This window comes from Trichechus manatus, unplaced genomic scaffold (assembly GCF_000243295.1).
Source record: "Trichechus manatus latirostris isolate Lorelei unplaced genomic scaffold, TriManLat1.0 scaffold00008, whole genome shotgun sequence".
NCBI lineage: Eukaryota > Metazoa > Chordata > Mammalia > Sirenia > Trichechidae > Trichechus > Trichechus manatus.
In genome coordinates, this window is record NW_004443944.1 from 25,528,743 (window position 1) to 25,547,335 (window position 18,593).

Consider the following 18,593-nt stretch of genomic DNA (forward strand, 5'->3'; position numbering starts at 1 on the left):
AGCAGGGATGAGCTTCATATGCCTGAGGAATCGAAAGGAGGCTTCTGTGGCTGGTGCTGCAAAGTGAGGGGGAATGTGGGTGAGGAGCCATCGGAGATATTCGATGGACCTCGCAGGCCAGGGTAAGGATTAGGGATATTGTTTTAAGTGGTATGGGATTCCTCTGGAGGTTTTTCAGCAGGACGGTTTTCAATAGGATTGAATTTAACATTTAAGTTAAATTCTTGTGTCGCCATTTGGTGCTGTGGAGTCGGTTCTGACTCATAGCAACTCTGTGTACAACAGAACGAAACACTGCCCAGTCCTGCACCATCCTCACAATTGTTATGTTTGAGCCCATCGTTGCAGCCACTGTGTCAATCCATCTCATTGAGGGTCTTCCTCTTTTCCGCTGACACTCTACTAAGCATGATATCCTTCTCCAGGGACTGGTCCCTCCTGATAACGTGCAAAGTACGAGAGAAGAAGTCTCGCCATTCTCGCTTCCAAGGCGCACTCTGGCTGTAATTCTTCCCAGTCAGACTTGCTCATTCTTCTGGTAGTCCATGGTATATTCTTCGCCAGCACCGTAATTCAAAGGCATTAATTCTTCTTCAGTCTTCCTTGTTCACTGTTCAGCTTTTGCGTGCGTATGAGGCGACTGAAAATATAATGGCTTAGGTCAAGTGGACTTTAGTCCTCAAAGTGACATCTTTGCTTTTTAATTCTTCAGAAAAGTCTTTTGCGGCAGATTTGCCCAATGTAATACATCATTTGGATCTTGACTGCTACTTCTCTGGGTGTTGATTGTGGATCCAAGTAAAATGAAATGCTGGACAATGTCACTATTTTCTCAGTTTATCATGATGTTGCTTATTGGTCCAGTTGTGAGGATTTTTGTTTTCTTTATGTTGAGGTGTAATGCATACCAAAGGCCATAGTTTTTGATTTTCATCAGTAAGAGCTTCAAGTCCTCTTCCTTCTCAGCAAGCAAGGTCGTGTCATCTGCGTGTCACAGGTTGTTAATGAGTCTTCCTCCAATCCTGATGCTGCGTTCTTCTTTGTATAGTCCAGCTTCTCGGATTATTTGCTCAGCATACAGATTGAATAAGTATAGTGAAAGGATACAACCCGGACGCAGACCATTCCTGATTTTAAACCATGCAGTATCTCCTTGTTCTGTTGGAACGATTACCTCTTGGTCTATGTACGGGTTCCACATAGGCACAATCAAGTGTTCTGGCGTTCCCATTCTTCACAATGTTATTCATAATTTGTTATGATCCACACAGCAGAATGCCTTTGCACAGTCAATAAAACACAGGTAAACATCTTTCTGGTATTCTCTGCTTTCAGCCAAGATTCGTCTGACATCAGCAATGATACCCCTCGTACCACGTCCTCTTCTGAACCCAGCTTGAATTTCTGGCAGTTCCCTGTCAATGTAGTGCTGCAACCACTTTTGAATTATCTTCAGCAAAATTCTACTTGTATGTGATATTAATGATATTGTTCGATAATTTCCACATTCTGTTGGATCACTTTTCTTTGGAATGGGCACAAATATGGATCTCTTCCAGTTGGTTGGCAAGGTAATTGTCTTCCAAATTTCTTGAGTGCTTCCAGCATTGCAACCGTTTGTTGAAGCATCTCAATTGGTATTCCGTCAATTCCTGGAGCCTTGTTTTTCGACAATGACTTTAGTGCAGCTTGGACTTCTTCCTTCAGTACCATTGATTCTTGATCATATCCTGAGTTGGCTGAACATTGACCAAATCTTTTTGGTACAGTGACTCTGTGTATTCTATCCGTCTTCCTTTGATGCTTCCTGTGTTGCTCAATATTTTGGCCATAGAATCCTTCAAAATTGCAACTTGAGGCTTGCTTTTGTCTTCAGTTATTTCAGCTTGAGAAATGCTGAACATGTTCTTCCCTCTTGGTTTTCTATCTCCAAGTCTTTGCACATTTCATTATAATACTTTACATTGTCTTCTCAAACTGCTCTTTGAAATCTTCTCTGTCAGCTCTTTTACTTCATCATTTCTTCCATTCAATTTAGCTACTCTGTGTTCAAGATCAAGTTTCAGAGTCTCTTCCGACATCCGTTTTGGTCTTTTCTTTCTTTCTTGTCTTTTTAATGAACTTTTGCTTTCTTCATGTATTACGTCCTTGATGTCATCCCACAATTCATTTGGTCTTTGGTCTTTAGTGTTCAATGCGTCAAATCTATTCCTGAGACGGTCTCTAAGTTTAGGTGGGTTATACTCAAGGTCGTACTTTGGCTCTTGTGGATTTATTTTAATTTTCTTCAGCTTCAACTTGAACTCGCACATGAGCAATTGATGGTCTGTTCCGTAGTTGGCCCCTGGTGTTGTTCTGACTAATGATGAGTTTTTCCATCGTCTCTTTCCACAAATGTAGTCGATTTGATACCTGTGTTTTCCATCTCATGAGATCCACATGTATAGTCACTGTTTATGTTGTTGAAAAAAGGTATTTGCAATTAATAAGTCCTTGGTCTTGCAAAATTCTGTCATGTGATGTCCAGCGTTATTTCTATCACCAAGGCATATTTTCTAACTACCAATCCTTCTTCTTTGTTTCCAATTTTCACATTCTAATCACCAGTAATTATCAATGTATCTTGATTGCATGTTTGATCAATTTCAGACAGCAGAAGTTGGTAAAAATCTTCAATTTCTTCATCTTTGGCATTAATTGTTGGTGCGTAAATTTGATTAATGATCTTCCTTGTAAGCGTATGGATATTATCCTATCACTGACAGTGGTGTACTTCAGCATAGATCTTGAAATGTTCTTTCTGACTATGAATGCGATGCCATTCCTCTTCAATTTGTCATTCTCGGCATAGTAGACAATATGATCGTCTGATGTTCTATAGGATTGAAAATTGTTTAAATATATGCCATAAAAAAAGATCAAATTTATGTTTGACTACTGTATGGAGAATAGATGGGGAAATAGAGGGGAAAGCAGTTAAAAAGCATTGACGTCACTGAGGCTTTGCACCATCATCACTGCCATCATCATCACCATCGCATTATCATTATCATCACTATCATTGTCATCCTCATTACCATCTTTTCCGTCATCATCATCCCCGTTATCTTCATCCCTGTCATCATCACCATCATCATCAACAGCATCACTACCATCACCTTACAGGTGCTATCAAACCCCACCTAGATCCCTTCAGCACTTTCAGTAGACAGTGGCCAACTCCTAATTGCCAGTATCTGAATATCTTAACCTGAGGGCTTTCTCTGGCTATTGGAACCTGCTCAGGCAGGCTGGAAATGCCAAAGAATAAATGCTCACCCTCCTCAGGTGCAGCCCTCAACCGATGACTCATAGGAGTTGATGAATAAATGCTCCAGTTACTCCAACCCATGGGTGGAATAACTCTAATGAACATGTTCTACACTGTTTCTCACAGTTCCCCAGTAGGACCGAGCTCCAATTGACCATGGTGGTAACTTGCTTTATGGGCTGCCTCCCTTTCTCTACCTCACCTCCCAGCTCTATTGTGTTTCCTGGGATCACTATTTGCACTTGAATTTTTGTCTCCAGGTCTAATTCTAGGGAACCCAAACTGAGACACTATATTATGGTGAAGATTACATTTGTAATGCTCTTGGCATGAGGCCTTACCTGCCCTTAGGAGACAGATCAAGGGCAGAGAAATGTAGGAAGGGAGAGACCTGGGACCACAGGAGATGAGAGGGGTGGTTGGGAGGATCCCAGAGAGGCTGTCCATATAGCTACTCCCCTTCCCAGTAGACAGCACCTGATGTCACTATGCCACCCCTCCCCATTCTGAGGTCCCTTCGTGCCCCCTCTGGGTGGTTGTGGGTTCAAGGTGTAGCCAGACCACATTGGCCAGAGCCTGTGGAGAAGCACAGCAAGATGTCCTCATCACTCAACTCCTACGTTAACTCACTGGAAGAACAGCACCCCCTGACAGCTGGACTGGGAAGAGAAAAAAAATTAAAAAAAAACCAAAAACTTGCAAGAATGACATTTAACGTGTTGTACCTTTAATGTCCAAACAGAATTCATATATATTAAAAAATGACAAGATTGTACAAACCAACATTTAAAACATGAAAGGTGTGAGGGAAGTTCTTCCTCTTCCAGTTCTCCCCAGCTGTTCGTGGCCACAGCGTTTTCTCCCCTCTCTGAGGCCCAACTCCCTCCTCCTTCAAGAAGGCCCAGAGACGGGAAGAGGCTTCCCCAAGCTCACAGAGTTCTCCTGGCTTCCCTCCTGTGCTGTTCCTACTGGGCAGTGTGGGGCCACTTTCAAAGCAGTTTTTTCCTGAGGCTCCCCCTTGATAGAGGTGCTGTATTTTCAAGTTCTCTTTGGGGCTGGGAATCGTGGACAAAAATCCATGGAGATCCAGGTACACCCAGTGATGGAGTAGATGGAAATGGGGGCTTTGTGTGCCTGGGAATGAAGGGGAGGAGCCAGCCCAGTCCTGAATATTTTGTGGGGTCTGAGAGGCATTTTAGAAAGAAGGGGCCTTGGAGGTCCCAGATCTTCCTTCCCCTCAAACAGTTTTGTACCCACGCTAGGCCACCTTCTTAGAGCTTTCTGGTGAATTCCTCCCTGTTCAGACTCTAACCTGAAACCAGCACAGAGCTGACTTCTCAGTGCTTCCAGCCTCCAGGGGTGGTTCCAGGCACTGGCTGAGGCAATATTAAGGCAAACAGTCCTGTGTCCTCTTGTCCTTGGTGTTGGGGGGAAGGAGATGCGGCATCCAAGGCTGCTCCCTAGAGCCCCAGGATTAGGTAGGGCTCTGTTTAATGACCCACTCACCATGGGGGTTGGCATGGTACAGATCTAAGAGGTAGGCATCCGGGTCCAGGCGATGCTCACCTGTGGGATGAAGGGGCAAAGGAGGTTGAGGGTGGTGACTGTGAAAGATGCTGGAAGAGGCCCTCACCTAGCCAGTGCACCCATTACCCTGGCTGTGTGAGCCTTGGCTGCTATAGGCTCACAGTTACCCCATTCTCTGAAGAATTGACCCCCACTGAAGAAAGATGCCCCTCCCCCAAGGCAGCCCACAGCCCACAGCTGACCCACACAGAGGTAGGAAAGCCCAGCCTCCCTACCTCACAAGGGAACAACTCTGATGCAATTTATGCTCCAGCACCCCCTTGTGGATCAGGCCAAACTTAGCCTTCACTTGACTCCACATCCTGGCACCCCTCCTTCCCTCCCTTACAGGCTTTTCCTGAGGAGCACCCCCTCCACAAATCACGCACTCCCGGATCCTTGTCTTAGCCTCTGCTTCCTGGCCAGTGGTTCTCAAAGTGTGGACCCCAGACTAGCACTAGCGGCAACAGTATCATTTGGGAACTTGTTAGAAATGCAAATTTGTGGGTTCCAGGACTCTGGGGGTGGGGGCCAGCAATCGTTGGTTTAACAAGCCTACCAGGTGATTCTGATGCAGGCCCAAGTGTGACAATCAGTGCTCTAGGGAACTCAACCCAAAACATCTGCCCATCCTTGATTCCCACAAAGCCAGGGGGCCTCTCAGAGCTGGACATGTGTGCCGAATTCTTAAGGAGTCCCTGGCCCATTGGCCAGGGAGAAGGTCCACCTCAGCTAGGGTGTCCAGAGGGGTCAATTTCACTGGTGGTACTGACAGCCTTCAAACCAAAAAAGGAAATATACACAGAGAGAGAGAGAGAGAGCACTGGTGGCGCAGAGGTTAAGTGCTAGGCTGCTAACTGAAAGGTAGGTGATTGAAACCCACCATTGGCTCTGCAGAAGAGAAGACCTGGCAATCTGCTCCTATTAAGATTACAGTCTAGGAAACCCTGTGGGGCAGTTCTACTCTGTCCTATAGGGTCGCCATGAGTCAGAATCAACTTGACAGCACACCACAAACACAACAAAAGATGGATAGATGATTGATAGATAGATAGATAGACAGACAGACAGATAGATAAATAGACAGAGAGATACACTGCCCCGGTCTCCAAGCCTGAGGCCAGCTCCAGACTCCAGGATGGAATCCCAAGGCCCGCACAGGCTGATCCTTAACCTCCCAGCAGGGCTCCACCTGTGGTTTAAGGTTTCACTGGAGACAGAGGCCTGGGGGGACGGTTCACCCGAGGTGGGCTCCTGCCTCCCCTAGAGGGGCTCAGTGCGCCCTCGAGGTGGAGAGCTCCCAGGGACCCACTCGACCCAGTTCCCACAGGGGCACTTACTGATATTCCCTCCGACTTCATAGAGGAGGATGTCAGCTGTCTCCCTGGACCTGTTGCTGCAAGACAGAGAGAAGAAAATTCACAGCTTCTTGTTCTGGAGGCAGCAAGATAACAACTGCTTATAGACCTGGGGCCTGAGCGGGTGGTCCTCACTGGGTTTTGGTACCAGGCAGGAGAAGAGATACAAGGACCCTCCTGAGAGAGTTGGAGAGTGTGAAGAAGCCCAGCAGCCAGAAGCCGGAAAGGGGCCGCTGGACGGCACTCGATGAGGGCTGCAAGGCCCCTTCCTGCTGGCCACTGGAATCTGGGGTGGGTGCCGTGAGGTGGTGGGTAAGGGGGACACATGGGGACAGGAACCTGCTGTGAGGGGCAGATGCTGAGTCCAGATGGATTATGGCTATTATATGACTATGGAGGTTTTCACTGGCTGATTTTTTCAGAAGTAGATCATCAGGTCCTTCTTCCTAGTCTGTCTTAGAATGGAAGCTCCACTGAAACCTGTCCACCAAGGGTGATCCTGCTGGTATTTGAAATACTGGTAGCATACCTTCCAGCATCACAGCCACAAGCAAGCCACCACAATATGACAAATGAGTGGTGGAAAGGCTTACTGATAAAGATCAAGGACTATAGCCTTCAGTACGGATTATGCCTCAACATAAAGAAAACAAAAATCCTGACAACTGGACCAATAAGCAACACCATGATAAACGGAGAAAAGACTGAAGTTGTCAAAGATTTCACTTTACTTGGATCCACAATCAACGCCCGTGGAAGCAGGAGTCAAGAAACCAAACGACGTATTGCATTGGGCAAATCTGCTGCAAAAGACCTCTTTAAAGTGTTAAGAAGCAAAAATGTCACTTTGAGGACTAAGGTGCACCTGACCCAAGTCATGGCATTTTCAATTGCCTCATATGCATGCAAAAGCTGGACAATGAATAAGGAAGACAGAAGAAGAATAGATGCATTTGAATCATGGTGTTGGCAAAGAATATTGAGCATACTGTGGACTGCCAGAAAAACGAACAAGTCTACCTTAGAATAAGTACAGTCAGAATGCTTCTGAGAAACAGGGATGGCAAGACTTTGTCTTATGTACTTTGGACACATTATCAGGAGGGACCAGTCTCCGGAGAAGGACGTCATACTTGGTAAAGTAGGGGGTCAGTGAAAAAGAGGAAGACCCTCGAGGAGATGGATTGACACAGTATCTGCAACAATGGGCTCAAACATAACCATGATTATGAGGATGGCAGAGAACCGGGCAGTGTTACATTCTGTTGTACATAGGGTCGCTATGAGTTGGAACCAACTCGACGGCTCCTAACAATAACAACATAATTATGTATTGTATGATACTAATATCCTGAGTGCAATTCCAGGATCTGCCCCCAATTTGCTGTGTGACTCTCAGCAAGCCCTTTCCCTTCTCTGACATTAGTGTTCCCATTTGTGCAACGAGGGGCTGGAGCAGACACTTGCTAAGGACTAACAGTCTGAGAGTTTCTGGTGCCAACCCCATCAAGGAGGCTACTGAGGTCTCAGGATGTTTCTTGCCTCCTGGGATGACGGCTACACATCAGCCCCACTGAGCTTCTTTCAGCCCTTTGGCCATGCCATGCTCCTTGCTGCCTCAGGACCTTTGCACATGCAGTCCTTGGCCTGGAGGCCTTCTCTCACCCCTAGAATATACCAGGTGCCTTATTTTACACTCACATTGCTCCTTATATTTATTATAGAACCTAATACTGTCAATAACTTAATATTTATTTTGTGGTTATTTGATTTATGTCTGTCTCTTCCATAGGACTGTGAGCTTGTCAGGGCAGGGCCTCTGTCTCTTCTTTGCTATTCTAGCATTCCACATGGCGCCTGGCCCATAGCAGGTGTTCATTAAATAACTGTTAGATGCATAAATGGATGAATGAATGGTGTGTACTATCATTACTATTCGGAGCCCAGAAGCTTTCTAAGAAGGTTGGAGAACCCTCTTCTGACCACCCCAGAAAGGGAAAGGCCAAAGACCAGACTAAGGGCGTGGGCAACCCCCCTCGATGGCCTTCAACTCGGAGGCACTCACTCCTCCCTGCGTCCCCTCCCTGCTTTCTGAAGGGGAGAGATTCCAGCCCAGGGAGGTGCCCCTTACCAAGGGAGGAGGCTGTGCGTGTCCTCGCTGCCCTCTTGGCCCTGTGACCCAGGGCGGTGGTGCTCTGAGAACTGCCTTAGCACATGGGCCACTTTGGTGCGGGGAGTCAGGAGCACCTCCACGGGGTCCTTGATAGAACAGGCCACCTGGATCTTTGCCGCTTTGGAAGTCTGTGGAGAGAAGGATCCATATACACAGGCACGCACATGCATGCCTACAATTTAAATGTGTGTGCATGAACACATACACGTGCACTTCCACCAATACCCACACTCCAAATCACAAGATGTACACATACACAAACATTCTAGGCGCTTGTGCACAGATCATATCATGTCTACATACATACACATGTGCACACAAATGCAGGCATAGAAACATACATGCACACATGCATTCATACTCATAATAGAAGTACATGCAGTACACCTACAAATGCACGCATATAGACTTACATAAGGACTTCCCTTCTGCTTCGCCTTAACCCCACGCCCCACAAAACCACTCCCACTTTTCCACCCTTTGGCCAAGAACACACGGGGCTCCCTAACAAAGAGGCCCGGGAGATGGCTTCTATGAGAAGCACCCCCCTCTCCCTACCCCACGCCAGTCTTCCTCCTTCCCCAGGCCCCTGGCATCTCCCTCATTTCTGAGGCACCCGCTCCTCGCTCGATGCGATGGGGCCTGGGCGCCCCCTGGTGGCCAAAGCTGTAGAGCCGTTCCTAGCAGCCTGCAGCGCGTACCGAGAGTATGGTGATGCGCTGCGCCCCTGGGTACCCTCCTCCCGCCCCCAGTCCCCTTCTCCATCCGACCAGAGAAGGATACTCACCGCCCGCCACCCATCCTCCGCCTTGTCCCGGTCTGCGTGCGTCCTCCGCAGCCAAGTCTTGAGGCCCCTGTCGCAAAGCTGGAAGCGCCGGTTGCTGCTGTCGTTCAGTTTTCGCACCTGGGCGACCAAGAAGGAGGCGACCTGGCGAGATAGAATCAAAACTTACCAGGGGCGTGGGGTTGCTGGGGCTGGGAGGCAGGGTCACTGTGGCCTCTTCCCTGTCCCGGCATCCCAGCGGACTTGGTAATACCTATTTGTTGAAAGTGGGATCGAAGCACTAGTTTGGTGGCAGGAGGAGGGCGTTTAGCCCCTAAGGAGGACCACTGAGTAGGGGATCCTGAGGCTTAGTGGACAGACGTCTTCCGGACAGAAGGCTGGAGGGGCCTGCGCGTGCTGTGGGACAGCGGCTCACTGGCACACTCAGGCAGGGAGTCCCCAAGGGCACACCTGGAGGGGGCTCGGCTTTGAGAACCCCCAGCCAGCCCTGCGTTGGAGAATTCCCACAGAGACACCCAGATCAACCCATGCCCCTCTGTAGAATCAGAGCCAGCAGACAGAGCCAGGCTCCACCCTGGAAACAAAGGCAGAGCCGGGGTTTGATTCTTGGCTCCTCGCTTTATTGGCTGTGTGATGTCTAAGTAAGATGATACACATAAAGCACGTTGGGGGAGAGGTGAGGGGAAATTTGGCACAAACAGTTTGCACTTGGCTGCTAATCTAAAGGTGTGGTTCAAACCCACCTAGCAGCAAGGAAGAAAGGCCTGGAGATCTGCTTCCATAAAGATTACAGCCAAGAAAACCCTATGAAGCTGTTCTACTCTATAGCACATGGGGTCGACATGAGTTGGAATCGACTTGGCGGCAACAGATTTTGGCTTTTTGGTATGTTGCCTGAATCTTTTTAGGAGAAGGTATTTAGGCATTTCTTGAATTTTTAAAAATTCCCTATAATAAAAAAAAGTTTATTATAATCCAATGTGTTTAACAGGTGAAAGGCATGCTGGTGACGCACTCTCTCACCCACAAAGCAGTCAGCAGTTCCTACACTGCTCATTAAAACTTGACATTCCTGCAGTGGCGGACCAGGCTAGGGCTATCCCGTGTTGTGGGAATCTTGCGTGCCGGAAGGGTCTTTAACCAGGAAGACCACCCTCATCTTTCAGCAGGCCTTGCATGCCCACACCACAGAGAGGTCTCTCCCTGCTCTTGCCCCTTGCCCTGGCTTGTTACTTGGACAAGGCTCATGGTAAGGGCAGGGAATGTCTCGGTTCCCTGGCTGCAGCCTCTGTCTTAGGCAGGCACTGTGTGCCCGAGCCTCAGGGTGGGCTTTCTCTGCAGCATCAAAGCTCTGATGTAGAAGACTTCTTTGCGGGAGCTCAGGGAATGCCTGCTATCTGGCATACCAGATGGCAGTGGAGTGACTGAGAGCGGTGGCAGTGGAGACAGCAAGTGTAGACACATCTTGGGCACAAAGGCAGGGGGAGGAAGAAGACACTGGCCCATACATGGGGTCCAAGAAAGGTCCAGGAACAGACACAACTAGGGGTTCAAAAGGACAGTACATGCTGACCCTGGACACAGGGGCAGCAGGGCAGCTGCACTCAGAGGAGGAAGGGGCCTGTCCATGTCACCCAGGTGGGCACTCCCTCCCTGCCTTTCCCAGCACCCAGCAGCACCCACCGTCCACAGCAGATCCTGGTAGTGCACCATCATCTGCACCACCTCGGCTGCCCCCTCGGCCAGCTGCTTCTCCTTGCCCTTGAGGAGTTTGGGGGGCCGCCCTTGGTGCAGGAAGAGATTAGGGGCCATCACCGTGGACACATTCCACAGCGTCATCTTGTTGCTCTGTTCCCGGGCCACCACCTTTTTGAGGAACTCCAGGAGTGCCTGGGGAAGGGCACAGGACCTCCCTTGAATCTCAACATGTCCCAAATACTTCCCCACCTTTCTCAAAACAACCCGATAAGTGATTTACGGAAATGTGGAAGGAGCCAGAGGCTGGGAAGGCGGGAATAGGGGTTTTAGTTCCAGCTTTGCCACAAGCCCACCCTGTGACCTCTCTGTGTCTTAGTTTCCTGCTCTGTAAAACGTGGCCCAAAGCCTTTCCTCTCCCTGCTCCCACAGAGATTAGTGAGGACATTGGGGTCAGACTTCAACTTCAGGCAGAAAAGGGCCACAGCTCTGGGAAGTGAGCTTTTTCCTGGTGAGCCTTAGGACAGTCAACTCCTTCTTTCTAGTATGCCCAAAAATGAAAGAAGAAGGGAGAAGAAAGGATGGGAAAAAAAGGAGAAGATGATAATAGCTACCATGTATTAAGTAATCCTTGTATTCCTGGCCCTTTAGTTAGAGCCTTACATGCATTTGTTATCTCATTTAATCCTCACAATAACTTTATCAGGTAAGTTCTATTATTGTACCCATTTTACAGAGATGGAAACCAAAGCTTGGAGAGCCTGCTCATGGCCACATAGCCGGTAAGAATGGGTGGGAAGGAGAGATGGATGGAAGAAAGGAGGATAGATGATGGAAGGATAGATAGATGGAAGGATGGATAGATTAAAGGATGGAAGAAAGATGGATGGATGGAAGCACATATATTGGGTACCTGCTAAGCACCACATCTACTCCATGATTTCTCATGTGTTAGCTATTGTAATTCCCAAAACAACCACCCAGAATGCTATTATTATCCTCAGGTTACTGAAAAGGAAACAGAAACTCAAAGATGTTGTCTCTTCAACCAAAGTGGAGGCACAAGAAGTGAAGATCACTCTGTCTGGTTATGAAGACTTCTTTGTGGCCTCCTACATCCTCACCAGACAAGAATCCCAATAGACATGGGCCTCCTCACAGCCTCACCCTGAAAGCACATCTTGCGTCTGACCCAAAGACACTCAGGAAGGTGCAGGGAGCTAAGCCAAGGCTGAGTCCCAGCCCCCAGCCCTGAGCACCCATCCCAATAGCACACAGTGGGATTTCCCTAAGAGTGTTTCCCAAACTGGTTCCCCACAGAACACCAATGCCATGCAATGCTCTCCACAACAAAAGTGGCCTTTGATCAAATAAATCTGGGAAGTGCTACATACTCTAATTCCACTTGGAAATTCACAAAGCCTTAGCATATTAAAGGCTCTGAGAAGTCCTATGAGAAAGAAATACCCTTGACTTTGTTTCATTAACCCAGTGCTTACCCATTTTCTTTGGGCATAGAACCCTCCTGCCTGTGACAATTGTTGGGATCACATGGAACTAATATTCTGCAGTGCCCACTCCAGAAACACTATCCCCTTTTAACTGCTTTGTTTAGGAAAAAATCTCAGGAAAATCTTTGCTGGTTATCCATGCACCCAGCACCTGGCATAGTTTTTGAATGAATGAATGAATGAGCATGTTTGGAGCCGTGACTGTGGTGGGGTGAGGTAGCGGAGCAGAGGCAGCTCATGGTGACCTTTACCTTCAAGGTGTTTCTGTTGGGTTCCGGGAGGAGCAGGATGAGCAGGTGGAGAGCCTGTAGGCGCTGCTTCAGGTTGGGGATATCTGAGGGAAGACCAAGGGCGTCAGTCTCCATGGGAGGCTCAGAACTCTCCTCCCTCGGTCTGGAGGCCCCTTCTTGGGGAAGGGAGATCCCAGAGCTGGGAAGTCCAGCACAGTCATGAATCCCTTCTTCATAAGGCCTGGAACTGTTTCCTGGACCAGCGTCAGCTCAGAAAGAGCCCCAAGAAGTGCTGGTCAGAGGCTCACTCTCTCCCTATGCATTGTGAACACTCAGACGCACATGCCCACACAGAGACATGCATGCACACACATGCAGACACATGTATATAAGCCACACCCAAACACACACATGTGCACATCAGCATGTACGTACACATGTGCGTGTATGTGTGCACATACATATCCAGATATGCAGTCTGAGAGCTACAGCCCAGGGTCAAAAATGCAGTGAGTCTGTGGGGCACAACCTTTAGGTGCAGATTCATATAAAATGCATGTTGATCCGCATGAATGCCGGCATATGCACCCCAGATGGACACATAAAAAGGTATAAAAAATGTATGGCAGTTTGTACATACAGACTCACATATCACTCAAACAGAGACAAGGAAAGGGCTTGTGTGAGTGTGGGCACACACATCATACACATAGTGGGAGGCTAGCCCGAGGATTTAATCTGTTTTTTTTTTTCTTTCCTGGATTTAACGAGAAAGGTTCTGGAAAACCACCTTCGTCATTCAAGGGACTCCCCTGATCTATCAAGTACCTGTTATGTCCATTCCAGACACCTCGGATACAACAGTGAAGGAAGCAAACAAGGTCAAAGTCTTACATTTCACAAAAGAAGACAGACAATAAACAAGCCAAGAAATGACTTAATATCTCCATGCACTGGCCCATACTCCACAGAAAACAAAAGGGTGTTCTGATGAGCGGTGCCCAGGGTGGGCGGCCAGCGTGACATGATGGCCAAGGAAGGCCTCGCTGAGGTGCTGACATTGAGCTGACGTCTGAATGGCAAGAAGCAGCCAAGTGAAGGGGGAGGAGGGGAGCTTTCCAGACAGAAAGAACAGCAAGTGCTGAGGCCCTGAAGAAGGAGGAGAAGGAGGGACACCAAGCAGGTGAGCCTGGGCAGGCATGGTGAGGGAGGGGCCAGGAGGCGAGGTAGGAGGGTCTGAGCTCCAAGGACGGCTCAGTTTCCTTACAAGTGTGTTGTGGAAGGCATGAAGCAGCTGGAGTGGACAGTCAGGGTCCTGGCCCCTGGCTTAGGGGTGGAGGTCAGACAGTCCAAGCCCTGAAGCTTTCTGGAGAATTCAGAGAGAGAGAGAGAGAGAGAGAGAAAGGGAGACAGACGGGGGTGGGGTGGGGTGGGGGTGGGGAGAGAACTGGATTCCCCTTGAGGTTGCAAGTGGGTTGGTTAATTTTTTTTTTTTTTCATGACAGTGTTGTTCCAATTTTACACATTGAGGGAACTAATTTAGAGTGCATCTTGGATTGGGTTCTCCAGGACACAGTCTGAAACAGAATTGCATGCAGGGATGAACTGAGAGGTGCTCTCAGGAGCCACATCTGTGGGGAATTGGGAAGATGGGGAAAGCTGGAATGGGTAAAGGGAGAAGGTGGGCTGTGGTGCAGTTGCAACAGAGGCCCCAGCCAACCTCATAGGAAGCTCTGAGGGTAGACGGGCCCTTCAGAAATGTCCTGCATTGAAGCTAAGAGTGAGGCTTTGTACCCCCACATGGAGGAGTCATTGCATGAGGCTGGACCAGGACAGCGGTGTGGTCTTGGGGACATCAGCCCCCTTTGTTGTTGTTGTTGTTAGGTGCTGTGGAGTCAGTTCCGACCCATAGCGACCCTGTGACAAGTGGGTTGGTTAACGTTTTTGAGAAAAATAGAAGGAACTGTGTTTATACCCTATGGATAGTAAGAAGTCCAGACAGAAACACATATATGCAGAATATAGAGAGGGGTCTGTGCAATGCATGCCAATCTGTGGGTGTGTGCACAGAGAGACAGACATGCACATATGCACATGCGCCCATGGACACACAGCTAGATGTTCCTGTGTGAGATCGACCCCACAGAGATCAGGAGGGGAAGGAAACTGGCCCACGTGAGAGACTGCAGTGAGGACCGTGGTGCCGAGAACCTTACCCTCCTACCCTCCTCCTCTCCCTCACACCCTCTGATTGCTGATCATGTGTGCACATGCATGCTCATACACACACACACAGACACACACACACAGGCACACACGACAAAGAGCCTCTGAGACCTCTTCTCTCTACTTCCTCCCCCGTCAGCTCCAGAGCACAGGGAGCAGACATCCCTGGAAACAGGTTGTCCTGCTTTCCTGCCATGTTCCCTCTCCAGCCAAGGCCAAGGGCCTCAGGCTGTCCTTCTCCCCAGTGCAAAGGGCTCGGCACACACTCACTGGGTACCACAGCGAAGGCCGGAAGGTACTCAGCAGTGAGCAGAGGTGCCGGAAGCTCCCGGATGAACCTTTTGAGCAAATCAGATGCATCGTTGTGATGAACTTCATCCCATCTAAAAAGGCCAGCGTAGAAGTCTCTCTCCAGCTTTTGTTCCAGCCCCTGAAAGATGGGGTCACCAGTGAGAAATTGGCCCAAGGTTTCAGTATAAGTGGCTCTACCAGAGAGGGCCTCAGTTTCCTTATCTGCAACATGGGAACAATAATTGTACCTACTTTGCAGGGCTGACATGAGGATTAAACGGCCTAATGTAAGTCACTGAGCACAGGGCTGAGCTAAAAAATGTTGGCCGATCTGACTCCAGAGTGCACACTCTCAACCACATGCTCTGTCGGGCCAATCCCACCCTTTCAAACCCTGCTGGAATTCCCTGAGCCACACAGAGACCAAAGACAGAATACTGACAAGCCATGAACTGGACTCTCTCCCAGCTTAACGCATACGTAGAAGTGCCAGGAGATGCAGGGTGGATTCAAATTGACGACCTTTTGGTTAGCAGCCATAGCTCTTAACCACTACACCACCAGGGTTTCCCTTGATGAGGAAGGGGAAGCCAAATCATTACCTTGATCCTGGCCTGGGATCCCGGCACCCTGAGAATGCCTTCCATGTCCAGCCCTCTCTTTTCCAAACAGGACAGCAGCTGTGAGAGAAAAAAAAAAACAACATTTAAACCAGCAACCTTCGAAAAGTGAGATTCAAACGAGTGTGTCTGCCTCCCATGAACACCAGGAAGAGGGAAGTGCTCGAAGAAGGGTTTTCCTTAAAATAACTACAATAGCTTTCCATGTAATTTTCTCATTAATGTTTATCAGGAGGAAGCTAGTATTATTATTAACCTCACTTTACAGATGTTGAAAGAGATGTTCATAAAGATTCAGTAATCCACCCCAGATCTCTCCAGAAGCAACTATAAGAGCCAGGATTTGAACCCAGGTCTCCCTGAGATTAGAGCCCATTCTCTTATTCCCTATGCTATGCATCTCCCAACAGTGGTGCCCAGAGTCAGCCTCTCAAGAGGCCCTTAGAAGCCCAACCTGGGGACAACTTACAGCTTGAAGGACCAGTGGGACCTGGGTGCTGGGGAGAACTTTGCGGTCAGCTTCCAGCAAGGCATCAAGGGGCATGCCGAAAAGGCAAGTTTCTGCAGAAAGTCAAGAGGGCAGAGGTGCATTTCACTGCCTGGAATCACAATTGGGCTCCAAACTGCAAGATCTCCCAGGTGTCTGGACTCCAATCTTTTCCCTGTGTAAGGGTTGGGCTCTCTGGAGAGTGGCTGAGCCCAAACTTCTCCACATCTCTTGAGCAGAACATTTGGCCTCAGCAATAAAGAAAACGTTAGATGTGCCACAGAGCAAAAAGCTGAGCTGGATAAAGAGGTGTGGGAAGAAAAATGTACTGCTGCCCCCGGGAGCACTGAGTACAGTAAGTTACAACAGTCTGAGGTAGGGCGTTTAGCTCTGCAGGGTTAGGCCAAGTTGCTAAGAAACATATTTACCAGGTTTCCTCAACCATCCTGCCTTTGGGTCTTCGGAAAGCTCCTCCTCCCAGATTTTCTCTACAACCTCTTTCCTTCTCCCTTCACCTGCCTACCACCTTCCCTGCTAGATTTCTAGCCCTGGTGTTTCTTATCTACCACCTCTTGTCTCCAGGCATTTTACTTTTCATTTTACACACACATACAAAAATCACAATATACAATGCTGACAAGGATGTAGTGAGATGAACACTTTCATACATTATTGTATGTTGGACAGCTCTATCCCCTGTCCAAGTCACTTCTCCCTAGGCTTTACTTTTATTTTGTCATCTGCAAAGTGGGGGTGTAACGACAGAGCCCATCTCCTAGGGAAGGTAAGGAAACAAGCCAATGCAGGTGAAGCACTGGAAAATGCCTTGTGCCATGGACATGCCCAATAAAATGTTCCCTAGGATTACCAGGCCACAGAAACACGGGGTCCATGAAGAACTTAACTAGTAAGTATATTCTAAGATAATCTAAGATGCTTTCAAAGTTCTGTGTTCAGCAATAGTCATCGTACTTCATGGTATATAATAGCAAAAACATGGAAACTATTAGACAAATGGTAAACAAATCAGGATATATTCATAAGGAGGAAAATAGGGCAGTAATCAAAAACCATGTTTTCAAAGAATGTTTAATAATTGTAGTAAATGATAATATTGTTTCAAATTCATTACTGCTCCCTGTGTTCAGGCCCTTTGCCATGTGAATTTGCAGTTCTTCCCACTAGAGTAGTGGAATGTGCTTCCGTCATGGGACTAGCTTGGTCATGGGACTGGCTTGACCAGTGAAATATATCTACATGATGCAAGCAGAGCCTTAAGATGTGGTTGTGTTGTGGGCTTTGCCTTTTTGTGCTCTGCCATCACCATGAGAAGAACATGATCCAGCTTGTCTGATGGAGACAGGAGGATGACAAACCTCTGAAGCTGACCTCAACTCAGCCCAGCCGAGGTCAGCCAACCAACCCTCCAGTTCACCCACACACACGTGAGCAAGAATAACTATTGTTTTAGGTCACCAAGTTTTGGGGGTGTTTGTTATGCAGCATGATTGTCGCAGTAGCTGACTGATACAATAATAATGGGAATGTCCATAATTCTATAATATTAAGTGAAAAAAAGACACACACATGCACACATACACATGAAACAACTGGGACAATACACTCACATGTCAACAGTGTTTATATCTGAATTGCATTTTTTCTTCTTTGTATTTGACCCTATTTCCCAAATTTTCTACAATGAACAGTTGTCTTCATATGCAGAAGTAAACAATAAATGTAACTGAAAAAATACAGAAGCTAAGCATGTTTTAAGAAGCCCTGGTGGTGCAATGGTTAAGCGCTCTGCTGCTAACCGAAAAGGTCGGCAATTCGAACCCACCAGCATCTCTGCGGGAGAGAAGACCTGGCGATTTGCGCCCGTAAAGATCACAGCCTAGAAAACCCTATGGGGCAGTTCTATTCTGTCCTGTAAGGATCGCTGTGAGTTGGAATCAACTTGACCGCGTACACTACAAGCACAAGCACGTTCTCCTGAAAGATTCCCCACGCAGCTCCCTAGACTCCAGCCACCGTGTGTCTAGCATGCTGGGACTGCTGACCTGTTGCTCTCGGCTTGCCCGCTTTGCTCCTCCGTAGGTCCACGCCGAGCACGTCACAGAGCGCCGTCAACTCTATAAGGGCCAGCGGAGGGATCTTCTTCATGTCCTGCAAGGACAAGTCTTCTATCCTTGTCACACCAAGTCTGCCTTTGAGGATTCTAAACTTCTAGGGAGGGAATGAAAGACAATTTCTCAACCCACGGGTTTGACGAGACTTTCCAGGCTCCACCATCCCTCCCAGGCATTTAGGCAAGAGGGACAGCAGAATGCATAGAGCTG

At 48.1% G+C, this 18,593-nt stretch overlaps 1 protein-coding gene across 1 annotated transcript in view; it reads right to left on the reverse strand.

The window, feature by feature from the left end:
* Positions 1-4,784: 4,784 nt before the first annotated feature.
* ARHGAP40 (Rho GTPase activating protein 40) overlaps positions 4,785-18,593 on the reverse strand; it is a 44,301-nt gene continuing 30,492 nt past the window's right edge. Inside the window, exons 7-16 of the mRNA XM_012559606.2 lie at positions 18,315-18,480; positions 16,234-16,325; positions 15,747-15,824; positions 15,124-15,283; positions 12,649-12,731; positions 10,875-11,081; positions 9,195-9,335; positions 8,366-8,535; positions 6,217-6,272; positions 4,785-4,876 (exon numbers count right to left, since the gene is read on the reverse strand). Of these exons, the coding sequence (XP_012415060.2) occupies positions 4,785-4,876; positions 6,217-6,272; positions 8,366-8,535; positions 9,195-9,335; positions 10,875-11,081; positions 12,649-12,731; positions 15,124-15,283; positions 15,747-15,824; positions 16,234-16,325; positions 18,315-18,480 (1,245 nt within the window). The remainder of the gene's footprint in view (positions 4,877-6,216; positions 6,273-8,365; positions 8,536-9,194; positions 9,336-10,874; positions 11,082-12,648; positions 12,732-15,123; positions 15,284-15,746; positions 15,825-16,233; positions 16,326-18,314; positions 18,481-18,593) is intronic.